Raw genomic sequence first — 16,498 nt, forward strand, 5'->3', positions numbered from 1 at the left:
TGCTCTAGTTTTGAGGCTGAATCTAAATTCCTCCTCTACAGCTCACTCTGCCAAATGCTTTAAAATGATCTCTTGTGGCAACCCATTATAAATTATATAGTAATAAAAGCTGAGGTGATCATTGCTGGTTAGAAATTCATGTGTCTCGGCCATTTGCCTGCCTCTCGTCTGTCCATTGCCTGCCTTACACCTATCCATCACCCAACGCTCGAGGTTCACCACCCAATCGTCCAACAACAGTCAGCAAACTGATCGCCAACCGCCAGTGGAGCACCAGCTGCCTGGAAGTTCACTGTCACCTGCAGGTTTGATTACACGTTGCTGCTGCCATTTTGAGACAACAGCCAGGCCCCATAGGACCCCTAGTCAGACTGACTGAGTCCCGTCTCCAAGATCTCTCGGCCCCACCGATCACTCCCTTCCTCTGGGACCCTCACATCGACTGACTGACTGCTCCCTGCCGCCAGGACCCCCAGACCAACTGACTGCGCCCTATCACCAGGACCCCAGACCGACTGATTGCAACCGGCCTCCAGGATCCCACAACCACACCAAACACACCGGACCTCCAGGACCCCTGCCGGACCAACTGCATCCTGTCTCCAGGACCTCTAGCTGACCACGGCCACACCCTGAGCTGCAGCTCCCCATTTGCATTTCGAAGCCAGAGCGGCCATCTTGGATAATCCTGGAAGCTGTAGCTCCGATCTTTGGGTGGGGCAAATCCTATCCTGCCACAACTGCTGGAGGCTTGAAGCTCATTGTCAGCCACATTCTACATCCCTCTGCATCCTCTTTGTCCTCATTAGAAACTGCAGACCTTATTGCAAACCTGTTTGTTTTACCAAAGATAATATTTGAACTCATTTTGTTTATTATGACAATTTTGTTAGAAATTCATGTGTCTCAATTAATATATGAAAATAAGTCAGATACTCAAGAAACTTCTCCCCATGCTATTTGAAACTATACAAAAATGCTGATACTATCACAGGCCTGGAATAGACCCTGGAAGCAAATATGCCAAAACCACAGTGGTTATCTCTGAGTGACAGACATCTGTGCATATTTTCTATATTCTCTTATGCATACCCTTGTTCTCCAAACATTTTCTAATAAATACAAAGTATTTCACATTATTTTTAAAAATACGCATAAATTTTATCATTCTATGTTTTTAAACTCTCTCAGTAAAACATCTGGGGAAACCAATGGAAAGAGTACATGAGAAAGTTCGAAAATTTTAACTGGAGTCTGACGAGGGTAGGTAGAGAAAATACAGGGCACTTAAGTTTGAATTTCAGAGAAACTTAAATAATATTTTCGTGTAAGTATGTAATATCAGGGACACACTTACATGAAATTCAAATGTAACTGGGCCTCCTGTGTTTTGTTCATTGAATATCACAATCAGAGGCTAACTACTTCTATACCTACCTAATTGTGTGACTTTAGATAAGTCAGTTGACGGTATTGTTTCCCTGACTGAATAATAAAATGATTAAATGAGGTGATCTTAAAGACCCTTTCTAGCTCTAAGTCCCCATGAAGCCACTGTGCTGAGCTCAGTCCTCCTTCTCAGTGCCACCCACAGCCAGTAGCCACGTATGACGGAACAGAGACCAGATCTCCTGCCTCATTCAGGGCTGTCTCTGCCCCTGGTGGATGAGATGAAGTTCCTGTTACAATTGCATCCGTCCATGTCCCTCCTCCTCCCTCACTCCCTGACACGTGCTTTCCCCTTGAGAATTCCCCAATAACACTCTTACATGCAAACTCAGCCTCAGAGTCTATTCCCTCTTCAAATATAAATTGAAATAAGTAAAACAACCACTTTGTCATAACACACCAGAAAGATAAGATTTGAAAATGACATACAATTTGACTATTGCATAAACATCTGGAGATAGTCTAGATACACACACTAATACATTCTCCTATATTATGAATGAATCTGCTGGGGGTACCGGAAAGAGAAGGGAGAGTTAGAGCAGTTTGTAAAGGACGCTCAGATTATAGATGACCAGAAATAACCTGGGAGTATAAATAACAAGGATTCCTAAGTGAAAGTATAACTGGTTAGGACATGGGGACCACAGGAAGGCTAAGTACTAAGGCTGGAAGTTGGCAAGGACCACTGGACTGATCTGATCATACATGGGTCACTGCTCTGGATTTCTGTTTCTTTATTATAAAATTATGAAGTGTTACAAGATTCTTTCCAGGCCTTATCCTGTTCTAAAACAATATCCTGCAAGTATAATTAAAGATTTCTTGTCCCTGGTATGCCTTTAATAAGTTTCTTCTATTCAGAATTTTACTTAAGCCCAGAATGCTAGTACTTTACGTGTGAGGGTTTGTGTGTGTGTGTGTGTGTGTGTGTGTGTGTGTGTGTGTTTGGTGGGGTATGTGCTAATTAAAAAAATCAGTACAGAAAATTAATATATTTGTAATAGTATTAAACTGAACTACCAATATCATTTGAAAAGAATAACTGTATGCATATAAAGTTTTATTCATTGGTTTCTATGTATTTGTATTCAGTAAAAGAGAAATATAGTGTTTTCTACACCATTTTGCAGTTAAAACAATCAGCAATCAGCATTTTAAATAAACCGTGTACCCTGAAACATGCTGACTACAGCAGAGTCCTGAAAAAAATGTAAGGTAACATTCAGCAGAATTTTAGCTTTTCTTTAAACTGTTCTTGGATTCTTCGACTTTATACAATATAAATGTCCACAATGACACCAGACTATCACTATCCCATGATGCCTTTTTTCCTAACACCATTTGAGAGCTGACTGTCCTGTGAGTCAGTTCCTGATTCCAGTATGCTGGTAAGTGACTTCAGCAAGGTGGCGGAGCTGGGGCTGGAGCTGGTCCTCAGTCAAGGCTGAGGAGGATTCTGAGGCAGATTGCAGTGTTAGGCACCAGTCAAGCAATGACCACTCTTCCAAATTCAAGGGGACCCTGGCTCCTGACTTGTGCACTGAGAGTCACTGCCATTACCATCAACGCTTCCCCACTTCTCCCCTCCCCACTGCTCTAAAATGACTGAGTGGGACACAATTCCTGAAAATCATCTCAGGCACAGTACAATTCCTAGTTATGCCATTGCCTGGCTGGCACAGATTAATCCACACACAGAAGTTACTGGCACCATAGAACCAAATTCCTAACAGTTCACCAGTGCTTGCTAGCACATCCCAGTTATGTATGCAAGATGTCTGAGTCAACTCAAACCTCTTTCCCTGTTGTCCTTCTCTTAATTAATATTGCTGGGAAAAATACTCAAGTGTTCGAGCGTGAGCTTTCCCAGAAGAGGAATGTTGACACGATTCCAATGCTTTTCATACTTTCTGGAGATGAAAAAATGAAAAGCTTGTGATGTATGTCAACTTGCTAACTTGTTTCAGAAGACAAATCTTTATTTTTCTAAGAATAAGAGAATACAAACAGCTTTACTGCAAGAAGAACTGCTTGCCTAACTTACATGCCTGTGTTTCCAAAAGTTCAGCTTCAACTTACTAATAACAAGCACCATAAATCCTTGGTCCCTAATGGTCCTTCCTATCAGTGAAAAGCTTTCCTTGCCCTAGATTGTCTCAAGAAAATGCATACCAACACTAAAGGCGAATACAGACTTTGCTATAAATTCAACAGCAGGGATACTTAGGTTACAACTAAATACACAGTAAAACTAGTCCATGAGGCAGATAGAAGATAATTCCATCAAAACAAAGTTTCCAATAAAGTGTAGATACACGCTGAGTTAGCTGTTTAATCCTGCTCATTGATTATATAGGGTAGTCATTTTTTAAATTTCCTAAGAATTCTGGACATTAGAGGACAAAATATATTTTACTTTAAAATATATTGCCTTACAATATGAAACTTTTCTACCATCTATTCATATGAAATATACTCTCTGAATGTAAAACAGTTAGCATTATTTGTGTCCTTCTTTTTATCTTTTTTTTTTTTTTTTTGTGGTGCTGGGGATCGAACCCAGGGCCTTGTGCTTGCAAGGCAAGCACTCTAGCAGCTGAGCTATCTCCCCAGCCCCATTTTTGCCCTTCTTAATGTCAATATCATACCAATTGAGGTCCCGTGATCCTAGAATGTGATCGTGTTCACTATCCTTTTTAATTTAGAGGTCAGAATCCATTCATAAAAGCACTCTGCTCATTATGAATAAGGGAGAGACAGGGGGAAGTTTAGCCTTATTACCAGGATAGATTCTTTTACTTCAACTTTATTTTCTCAAGGGAAATTCCAGAGGGTTATTGTAAAAGATATTTATTAAACTCTCACACTGATAATAATGATAATAGCAATGACAATACTAATATTAATATTTACTTTCTATTAAGAGTTTCAAGGTATCAGACTATCTTCTGAGTGCTTTACTGATCTCGCACACAGTACTTAGTCCGCACAGTTTTTTCATAGATAGAAATGCATATTGTTATTATCCTCATTTATGGTTAGGGAAACCCAGGCCTTGAATCCTAAATAATGAAACAAGGAAAATAACAGCTGGCACGTGGTGTAGCCAAGATTTGAGTTCACAATCCAGTGAGCAGATAGATGGTTATTAAAAAATCAAAGACAACTGTATACATGCAAAGTGGGTACTGAAGTTCCATTTCCACAGGTGCATAAAAATGCAGGTGACCACAAAGAACTTAGTGACAACTACCTGATACATCAAAAAATGTCTGTGCCCGTCCCGTCCCCACACTGCTGACAGCAATGCACTCATAGGAGCCTTCATCAGACAGAGTGACCTTTTCAATGTCCCAGTTGACAGTAGCAGATTCTCTGGGGGTAAGAAAATGGAAAAAAATATGAGTTGCTATAAAAAACAAGACCAAGCTGAATTCAATGATCTGATTGTTTCTTTTTGGAAGGTTCATTCGAAATAACAATTTGAAGGAAGTTAATTGATAAAACTACAGAGTTATTTTTAACTTATAATTGCATACCTTTTATATTTCGACTAGAAAGTTAAGCTTTTTTACTCTGAGCAAAAGACACAGCAAAGACAGTAAATTATGAAGATCATGTCTTTATGGGAACATTTTCTTTCTTTCTTTTTTTCTTGCAGTGCTGGGGATCAAACCCAGGGACTTAATGCTTGCAACGCAAGCACTCTACCAACTGAGCTATCTCCCCAGCCCCTAGGGGAACATTTTCTAGCTATGTCAAAATATAAAATAATAATGCTAACAAACACTTGTTAAATTTCTCATCTTCCTGTCTTTTCCGTTTTTTTTTTTTTTTTTTCCCAGAGATTTTAGCCAAAGCACTTGAATTAGGTTAATTTATAAGCGTGAAGGCAGGAATCAACTTTCTGATTCCAGGAAGATAAATTCTCTGTAACTTTCTTATGCATTAGCTCCATCTGGGGCTATATACCAAGTCTGGTTCTATCCACATATACAAAGGAAAGAGAAAAAAATTATCAGTTTTCTAGTCGAACTCTATCATTTAGGTTTCAAAAAAATCCCTCTGCTACTTTATATATTCATTCATTTAATAAATATGCATTCTTTGTCCTTTGACACTGTTTAAATGATATCTCATTTTGGGGAAATGTCTCAATAAAAGATATTTAATCCTTGTTTTTAAAAAGTCCAGTAATCTATATAAGTAAGCATTATCCTATATTAAAATACAGTTGAAATATAATAAATATGTTCATAAATTTTCTCCTTTATCACCCGTGGTTATTCACAGCCTTTCTAGAAATTCAAGGAAAACCTAAGGTAAAAATTCCATCTCAGAGCCCTGGTACCTTCCACTGAAGTCCGAAAGTAGTGTAAGAAATCATATCTCAGAGAGATATCTCCAAACTTCTCCCTGTCCAAACGCACTATGCTCATTATCAAACAACCACCAAGAACTCAGTGAGTTCTTAATTCCTGTTAGCACTCACCAAGAGATTGAATGAGAAAGTTAAGGAATAAATTCCTATCAATATGAAAGCAAAAAATCAAGTGTGGTCATTATTTCTAGTATTATAGTAACTGAGAATATCCACTTCAGCTAATGTTTTCTTTCAATTCTGTATGCACTGTGTGCCAGGGTTACAGTCAGAAGAAAATGGAATATCGTTCAACTTCATACTGTACTGATAAACTTAAGTTGTATCTGGCAAGCTTAGCATCAGTATGCTAGGCACAAGTTTGTAAATGTCATTATCTAGGAGGTACTGTAACTTCCAGAAAGGTAGGAATTTGGAATACATGTGCCTTTGGTGTTCTTTGCAGTGCCTGCTTTAGAGCTAAGCATATGTTAGGGATCATCCAAAACAGACTCAGAAATTCTGGAAACAGAAAGTGACAATTTTTCTAGCACTAAATCCCTCATTTTAAAAATAGGAAATTTGAATGACAAATCATTTGTTCAGTCTCATAACCTAGTTGGCTAATTACTTAAAGACGGTTATAGCTACACTTGGCATGGTCCCCTTCTTGTTTATGAAATAGTACATGAAAATAAGTCTGTTTTTCATGTAGCTTCTCAGCTGACATAAGCAGTAAATGGCCACAATTTTTTTAAGGGTTTTAAGGAATAAACTTTGGAATAGGGAAAAGAACTTGTCTAATAGAAATGTATCCTGCTACTAATGCAAACTGATTCTCTCTTATGTCCCCTGAAGACCAAAGTGACTGACATAAACAAAGATTAAGTTGCATATTTCATACTATTAGGAAATCTGGGGCAGAGACATGTGAGGGAATCAGGATTAGAGTATCATTCTATCATCACTCATGCCTAATTTTGTCCCTGGCCTTTCACATCCAAAGAGCTTAATACATGTCAGCAAGGCATGCCATATTTCTGGGCCATGGAGCTGGAAAAATGAGAAAAAGAATTCTTGTGGCTTACCTCCCAAGAATTGTGTGGAATTAATGAATTAATGTTTATAAAGAATCTCAAGTGTCTTTGAAAAATGTTACTATTTAAACAGGAAGCAGAATTATTTTATTTCATTGCCCAGTTATGTAGCTTCACCATTTGATGCCCTGGTCAGTTATGTTGCTGTTTATAAAATATTCAGTCTCAAGATATACTATGTACAGAGCAGGAGATCAATCTTTAATGAATGGAAAACTTTCTAGTTACAATGGATATTCCTGCTGTAAGTCTTTGCTTAAAATGAATTCCAAAATGTGGTTTAGTGATCAAGTGCCCCTGAGTTCAATCCCCAGTATCCCCCACAAAAAAATGAATCCCAATAAAGAGAATGAATAAGCTAAGACTATCAAATATTTAACAGCTTATGGAAGTTGCTAATATTGAATTTACATTGTACAAGGTTGATAAAAATAATTCCTAGAGTTTTTCCCAAATTGTAGTTTGTTTCATTGTTGAGTTAAAAGGCAAAGCTTTCCAGAAATCATTTCCTCCAGTTTTCATGATCTATTAATCTTTATCGTTAGAATATGTATACTTGTTTTTAAAAGTCACTCAGTTTTCCAAGAAAAAGTTGGTGCTGTCTAAGCCCACTCCTGTTGATTGTTCTATGCAGCAGGCACACATGCTTCTGGTTCGCCATGTCGTCCCACCTCCATTGCACATCGGACCTCCCTGACCTTATCTTCTCCCCTTCTCCTGACTCACTGGTCTCCAGCCACATGGGGCTCATTTCTTTCTTTCCCACAGGCTCCCTCCATTTGGCCTCTGTGCACTGGTACCTGCTCTTCCTGGTATGTGTACTCTCTTCTGTGGTTCATGATTGAGCATCTCTCTCACATCTTCAGGTCCCTGTCAAATCCCCTTACCCTCAGTTTTAAAATGGCAACTTGGCCCAAACATGCCTCCTGGCCTCCTGCACATTACTCTTCCTAATTTCCCTGTTCTACCATTTTGCCATAACACCCATCTGATTCACTTATCATGACACTTTAAATCAGAATCAGAGATGTTTCTACCCCAAAGGCAATAAAGTTAAAGCTTCAGGGCCTCTCCTTCACAAGGTCTGATATCTACCATTGTGTTCATAATTCTCTGTTCTTTGTCTTAACATGGACTTAAATTATATAAAATTCAGATTCTATAAAGCCTGAATAAACTCTTGAATGTTCTCTAGCATTTACCATGCTATATTATATTTATCATCTGTTTTCTGTCTCCCTCCATTTCTGTTTTGTCCACTGCAATATTGCAACACCACAAAGCAGGTAAGTGACAAGTGCCAGGGAAAGAGTACCTTAATACAAGCATCTATTTGCATTTACATATTTAATGCTATAAACGATTACTGACAGAAACATTTACACACTTTAAATACTGGTCTACTCCAAGTGTAATTCCATTTCTGACAAAGCTCAAGGTAAAGGGCAAAAAACTTTCAACAGAGCAGGGAATTTGGCCCGGTTGCAGGTAGTATCCTGGGGTTTTCTTGGGCATTGTAACTTTAGGAGCATCTAGAAAAAAAGAAAAAAGAACAGAAAATCACAATGCTACTAGGTACCTTCCTGTGATTCCATTCACAAACTTCACAAATTCTTCCAGTAACTTATCTACATGCCAATTAATCTAAATCACTCAAAATCACTTTTCTATGTTTATTTGTTCACATAACTATGTTTATTTGTTCAAAGTTGACTCATTTCTGAATATCCATGACCACCTTACTAATGATTTCCATTGAATCATGTTATCTGCTGCTTCCTGATGCTTCCACATGATCCCAAATCTGTGATCTCATCTCCATTTAATAGAAGATGTAATTGACTAGTAATTAACTAACCAACTATTCAAGTTAAGGCAGAATGATCGCCAGTTGTTCACAGTGCACTTACGTTCATGAAGCAGAATGTTTCTGATAATCAAATATAAACATTCAACCAATTTAGAAAGTTTTATCAAGCTTTTTAGAGAAAGAGCATACTAAAATTTCCTACTTCAAGCTCTTAAGTTAATTCATCACAATTCTCAGTTCTACAATCAGCAAGACAACATGAAACACTGAAAGTGTTATTTAGCAGTTAAGAAAAACCAAGTTACTTAAGTATAAATGCCCACCAATTTAATGCCACAGTAGTAATATAAGGCTATTCTGTTTTATTTTCTAGATCATTCTTTACCACATCACCCCCTTCAGCTATCTGTATCCCGGTATTGGTCAAAATGACGACTTACCTGGGACAATACTAGAAAAGGAAACACTTGACACTCTCTGGAAGAGGTAATCATCCTTATCATAGCCCATTACTTTGAGAAAGAAAGCTTCATTTGGTGGTATGAAGTCAGAAATATTCCATATGCCATAAGGTTTTCGATCTGGGTAATATTTAACAGGAATAGTCTTAAGAGAACCTCCTGAGATACTCAGAAGTTCCAGACGATCTACTCTAGCTGGACTTGAAATGCCTGAGGTATTCAGCAGCACATAGGTAGGGATTCCTACAAGAGGAAGACTCTGTTAGCATTTACAAGTAGCACGCAACTTAGGCTATATATTAAATATATATTTGCATTAAAATAACATGTAAATACCATAAGGATGAGTATTACAGACTGCCCTACAAAGTGTAGACCAGTTGTAGAAACTTTTCTACAAAGAAGGTGGTTTGTGTATAACCACAGAAACTTAGAAAATCCAATGTGATCCAATGTGATCATCTTTATAGTATATGAACCATAGGTAGTGAAATTTAAATTACAAGTATTGTGTTACATGATGTTTCATTACATGAATTTTTTTAAAGATTTACATTTTTGTATCCTTATGGAAATGGCAGCAATAAAAAAAATGAACAGTGACTAGAAAAAAAAACTGTAAGGTTACAGTATGATGGAGCTACACAATTATGAATCTTAATGTATGAATAAACTAGGAGCAGGAATAAACTTTAGCCCTACAAAATGATACTTCTATCTTTGAACATATATTGAGACATGTTATCTTTGATTTTTAGCTACACAAAGGCATTTTATCTTTTTTAAAATATATATATATATTTTTCAGATGTTGATGGACTTTTATTTTATTCATTTATTTATATCCAGTGCTGAGAATTGAACCCAGTGCCTCACACATGCTAGGCAAGTGCCCTACCACTGAGCTACAACCCTAGTCCTCAGGCATTTTATCTTGACAATGTGATAATTTATAGATTTTTAGTAAGAAAAAACTTTCAAGATCTACATTAGTAGTTCTTTAAAGTTTATTAAGTAATTGGGGTGTACACTAAAATGCATGTCCCTAGGCCCCACATGCTGTGTCTCTAACTCAGGAGACTGGAGTGTGGCCCAAGAATCTTAATTTTTAACCTCCCTGGGTGATTCTGGGGACTTGAGAAACAGTAACTAGACCAAAAGAGCAATTGTGTTTTAAGTAAAGAGGCTATGCTTCTTAATTTTGTTGAATACTAAAAAATTTATAAAATCACTGACAATTGAGAGATATTTTCACTTATACCAGTTTAAGCAGTATGCACACACAAACCTTGCACGGGTCTGCTGACTGTTTTCTTGAAGTCCAGGGTGGGTTTTCGGGAAAAGCCGGCTCGGAAATCAATAGTACTAAGGCCAGTGATTCGAACAGAGTGCCTTCCACTGCTAGAGGTCTGAAAAGTTTAATGACAAACCTAGTAAGCAGTTGATCCAGGATGCTCATCACAATAAACACTAACCAGTGTGGCAAACTGCACTGTCATGGTCAATAAGTGAGTCTCTGACCTGGGTGCTATACACTTAGCTGTGAGTCTACACTTTAAAGTGCAATTTTTACAGCACACTACCCAGGAGATCTGCTCTAAAATACAATTCAGTAATATATTGCATGTCGAATGGTAGAAGATATAAGATTTTGATGCTAAAGAATTTGAAGTAAATCTGCGAAATCTCCATAAAGGCATGGACCTTCATTTTGTTCTCGGTTCTTCACATAGTAGATGCTCAGCAAATACTGATGAAAAAAATGACTCAATTTTCTCTCACAAGTATCACCCAGGTTCAATTCTGGAAAACAGCTCCTTTTTCTTTGCCCCTGGAAGATGAGAATCAGGAGAACAGGAGCTGACCATTTTCCAGATTTCATCCAACAGTATCCTCAGCTTAGCAACATTCTAGCAAAGATACTTGGTGCTGAAATGAAAATGTAAGTTGAACACAGTCCTCGCCCCACAGAGCTCGTGACTATTGAAAGAGATAGCTGGAGAAGTTGGAAGGTGATAATGCAGTAAATGCAGTGACAGAAATACACAGAAGAAATATAGACTAGCCTGTTAGGCTAAATCGTCATAAAGGGGATAATGGTTATAAATACTGAATCATAACTTGCACTCAAGTGACTCATATGTACAAAAATAATAAAAAATCTGGAATAAGTCCACAGGATAAAATAATGATACCAGTGTTTATTAGGTACTTCTGCTATGCCTCAGGTCTTAAATACATTGGCTTATTTAATGCTCATTATAAATTCATAAGGAAGATATCATCAGTTTCCTTACTGAACAGATAAGAAAACTGAGATGTTACATTGTTAAATAGCTTCCCCAACTTCACAGGTTTGCAAACTGCAGAGATGGAGTTTTAATCCAAAGGTCAGGCTCCAAACTCTTCATCACATTGTCTACTAAAATAAATTGGCATTAGCTGCTACTCAGTTTCTCTCAAAGAAGGATCTAAGGATCTCCTACAACTATACCTACACCTACACCAAATCATTTGGGTTGTTTATTAAAAATACAGATTCCTGTGTTCCAGCCTAGATTTACTAAATCAGAATCTCTGCTCAATGGAGTCTAGGAATCTGTATTTCAAAAACCACCTAATACTTGGTAATGGAAGTTTGCCATTATTTTTTTACATTCATCACTTAGATTTTGTCTCACAATGAAATGACTGCACAATATCAGCATTTAAGTGGAGGACAGGTGAGCATAGGAGGAAAGCATTCTCAAGATAACACCAGGGCCCCAAACATGGATCCCAATCTCAACTCTGAGGAGACACATACTCAGGTATCCAGCAATGAGAGGATGCAAGAGAAACAGTCAGAAGAAACCACACCAAGATTAATGAGGACCACCTCCAGGGCTTGCAAACTACACAATACTCCCTAAATTACTGTGGTTCCTTTTATTTAACAATGAGATGAAGGAAGATGAGGATATCTGTCACTGTTGCTACCATATTTCTTTCTCATTGAGCACAGTCTGCAAAAACTCAAAGGGAAAGAAAATGAAGATCAGAGAAAAGAAAGACACATCATCATGAATACATCATGCAATATTCTTAGCATAAGTGTTGCTTATTCTTAGTCTAAATGATGCTGCTAGATACTATGATTCATTTTCATAAAGATTACAAAAGATTGTATGGGTCAGCAGAGGGGTCTCTTTCTCACCATTTATTTCATTATTTCTAAAGGAAAATGTGCTGTGAATTTCACACAATAAATAAAAAAGGAAACTATAAATCATGACCAAATTTGAAATTAGGGATTATGAATACAGTTATATAAAACCTTGCAAAGTCAAATTTCAACTTCTTCAAATAAAACAGTTTTACGGAAGACACTGCAAGTACTGATTTCCTTAAAGTCATTCAAAAAGCTCGCTGTTACAGTAGGCTGATGGAGATTGATTCACTGACATCATAGATAACTCTTAATTGCCCTGCTGCTCAGAAAGCCCCATATGATAAAACAGCTGTTGAGGTTACCGAGGGTAAAGATGACACACAATTTGCCAAATGATTGCTATCAAGTACTAATCATCTGCCAAGTGTTCTGTGCCTTAGTCAACTGACAAAGGTTGCTTTCAACAGTGGTGCTTAATACCTGGGTGAGAAAACTAGAAATGATGCAAGTGTTTGAAAATATGTTATCCTCTGTTCCTAATCTGACATTAAGATAAAGCAGATTTGATGAATATGGAGGCCCTTACAATTTATACATAATTATCATAAAATATAATAACTTTGATTCCTAAAATATTACACTAAATAACAAAGTATGTGGAAATAAGAAGGCGAGTTTATTATTCTCTGAGCAATGTTAAAATATAAAAAGTAATAAATTAACAAAACATCTTAATTTCATCTTTCTCTATTATACTGTAAAGAGTAATGCCTGCATAGAATTTAAAAGGGCTTGTAAATAAAGAAACCTCCAAGTGAGTCCATTTTTATACACAATTATAGGCAACTCAGGACTAACCAGGATAATGGGAATAAAACAAAATTATTGTTTAAAAATAAAGTTAAAAAAATTTAGACCAATTAAGTTAAAAATGGCTCTCATAGAAACCTGTGCATTTGTCATTCTTAAAACAATTCTCTTAAAAGAATTAAAATAGGGGCTGGGGAGATAGCTCAGTCAGTAGAGTGCTTGCCTTGCAAGCACAAGTCCCTGGGTTTGATCCCCAGCATGCAAAAAAAAAAAAAAAAAAAGAATTAAAATAATACTTGGACAATATTTTAGGAATATTAAATGTCATATTAAATTTCTTCATGAGAAAGTGCTGAAAGTTTGCTGTTAAAGCTATTATTTTAAGGGTATTTCTTATCTGAGCTCTCTTTTAAAAATATTAGTGCAATGGGGGGAAAAGTTTAATGTAAAATGGTGGTAAAATGATAGATGGAGGAGAAAGAAATTTTAACATCAATAAAATGCACTCTGAGACTAAAGCCTCTTACATAAACTACCATTCTTAATTCTCACAGAAGCTCCTGTGAGAGAGTACCACTATTATTCTCATTGCACAGATCAAAGAGGTTAAATAGTCTGTTCAAAGAAACAAATACAGCGGTGGAGCAGGTACTAAATGAGATGAAGGTGTTGGGCGGCAAAGAAAATTCAACTAATTCTGTAAGTGAGTCAAGCAGAGGCAACCCAGCTGTACTTCTGCTCCCTTGCTTTCCTTTCAAATTGTTTTAGCCATCCTAATATCACTTTCCATATATGTGATAAAATTAGTAAGCCAAAATTACTGTTTTAATATTTTTCTGCTTGGTACTTTTGTCTCATGTAGTGTCCATCTGTTATATTAAAATTAGAATATTATTCCAGAAGGCATAGCTGGTCAACAGAATACCTGCGAACATCACTCTTGTGTGCAGCCACCCTAACCTTGTTAGTCTGTAGCTCAGAGGGAAATTTAAGAGCAGCCTGTGGCTCAGAATGTAAGAGGAAAATTTCTAGATACTACATACTGGACAGTGTTTCCACGAGCTAGAAATTCCTAGAGCTGTTTCAAATAGTCAACTTAATCATACCACTTAAAGATGTTTAGAATGGGGTGCATTCCTGCTCTGAGTGAGGAGCCTCATGTTCATTAAGCTGTGGAAAAATCTGAGTCAGGAATACCTAGGCTGCTGCAGTAATAAGCAGAGGTGAGGCCAAGTCAGACCTGACAGAGATGAGTTGATGCTGGATATCACTGGCATCTTAAAATCACCAACAGGTCATCTTTTCCTACCAGATAGTGAAAGAAGGAACGGAATGGGCCCGAGTCTGGGTTTCTGACTGGAGTGAGATTACCAGGAAGGAAGACGCAAGACAGGCTGAAGCACCATGGAGCAAGTACCTTGGAGAGCTCCAGGGGGAACCGGATGGCTCCTCTGAGGGCTCAGCTCGGGGCCTCCTGGCCAGTTTTATCACAGATGGAACTCCCCAGTTTAAGGACAACTCCCTTATTAAATATTGGCCTATATTCAGAGTCTCTTCAGGCCAGTAACAGTGTCATTCATCATCTAGAGAATATGATCCAAGAGACACATAATAATTGAGGGTTTAACAAATGTAAATGACAAGTGCCTGGTGTTAATGTTCCCCTTAGATTCCCCTAAGACCATCCAATGCCAGATTCATCAAGAACTCATTGAATTATTCTAGACATATTATGCTAAGTATGTTTATACCTTAGTTAATCCTGCTATTAAATCCAAAGATGATTTTATATATAGCACCATGAAAAACAGGCTCCAAGTAATTATTACTTACTTTAGTTTAGACAACAAGTTAAATGGCAATTATTCTGAGTTCAATGTTCTTTCTATAGTACCTAAGTCTACGCATAGTGTTTTAGGATAACAATTTCTTGACAAACTTGAACTGCTAGGTATAGAAAACAATAAAAAATGTTCTCCAACATGATTGTTATTCTACATGTTTCTTTTCAGTATTGGGAATTGAGCCCAGGGGTCTCATAGATGCATCCCCAACCCTCTTTAAAATTTTATTTTGAGACAGGGTCTCACTAAGTTGCTCAGGCTGGACTTGAACTTGTGATCCTTTTTCTAGTAGCTCTGATCACAGATATTTGCCACTTCCCTGGCTGCTATTCTATATTTCAGTTAGGAACGTTCAATCAGTGGGGTATTGGTAAATACCTCTCTAAAAAAATAGTACACCCCAATTTTTTTATATTTTCTCATTTGTATTGGGTAAATACTTCCATCACGGCTTATTCCTAGCTCCCAATAGGATGCCACTGAACACAGTTGGGAAGAGAAGAGAATTCCAACTCCCCACGTGTTTTTGTGAGACGGCCCCAGCACACCATCAGGCTGCAATGATAGTTCTGGTCAAATGGTTATCAAGGGAGGACAGCTCTGAGATGAGCTGGAAGTGACACAGTCTCTTCTCACTTATTCACGGTAGGCTCTTGTCCTTTCTCCTACTAAAGCAACTGCAGAAGCTGCATGTTCTGAATTACAGCAGAGCCTCCATCAATTTGAGTTTCTGAGGCCATATATGAAGCAGAACATCCTATCAACTTCCACAGAACATGGAACAATAAGAGGAATGAACCTGCCTGTGCTAATCCAGTGAGAATTCCTCCCAGCACTAAATAGGATATCTGCCCTGTTATAAGCTGAATTAAAAATTGGTTGATAGAACTAGTTTTTATTTCTTTTCCCTAAAGAGTTGCAATGTTTTCTAAAATAGCAAATATGCCTAAAGGTAAAAATTTAAACAAACAAGTCCCCCATTTCATGTTTATCTACATTAAAATAAAAATTCAATGTATGATTTACATATATTTATGAGAATAACTAATTTTACTAATTAACTCACCTATGGGTTAGAAATTGTTAAAATACTTTTTTGGCAATATTTCATTTCATCATGACAAAGATTATTAAGTGGCTATTATTTGCCTCAGACTTAGGGTGGTCAAGTAATTTCCAGGTCAAGAAGATATTAAGTAATGAATCTTGAATATCAAATAGATATCCAGTTATATTCAAAGTATTTGCTCTCAAATTATATATCATTCTTTTATTATTAAAGAACTTGATGGCTTCAATCCATTATTTGAAAACCTACTATAAATCAGGCACTGTGCCAGTCACAAAGATAGAATGATACCAGCTAGATTTATATATCATTATTTTACTTGATATTAGAGGAAAATATGATCAGGAAAGAAATGTATCCAAAGCATAGGATAATTTCTATTTAAATATAAGTATATACACACATTCACACAAACATGTCCAATATGTTCATATATACTTAAGG

General features: G+C 37.1%; 1 protein-coding gene across 5 annotated transcripts in view; it reads right to left on the reverse strand.

Moving 5' to 3' along the window:
• The window catches only part of Hmcn1 (hemicentin 1), a 413,611-nt gene that overhangs the window by 236,457 nt on the left and 160,656 nt on the right, over window positions 1-16,498 (reverse strand). For all 5 annotated transcript variants that reach the window (XM_047520702.1, XM_047520699.1, XM_047520701.1 and 2 more), the window contains 4 exons: window positions 10,469-10,589; window positions 9,160-9,423; window positions 8,297-8,441; window positions 4,706-4,827 (listed from right to left, as the gene is read on the reverse strand). In XM_047520702.1, the coding sequence (XP_047376658.1) occupies window positions 4,706-4,827; window positions 8,297-8,441; window positions 9,160-9,423; window positions 10,469-10,589 (652 nt within the window). The remainder of the gene's footprint in view (window positions 1-4,705; window positions 4,828-8,296; window positions 8,442-9,159; window positions 9,424-10,468; window positions 10,590-16,498) is intronic.

Source organism: Sciurus carolinensis, chromosome 12, assembly GCF_902686445.1.
Source record: "Sciurus carolinensis chromosome 12, mSciCar1.2, whole genome shotgun sequence".
Classification (NCBI taxonomy): Eukaryota; Metazoa; Chordata; class Mammalia; order Rodentia; family Sciuridae; genus Sciurus; species Sciurus carolinensis.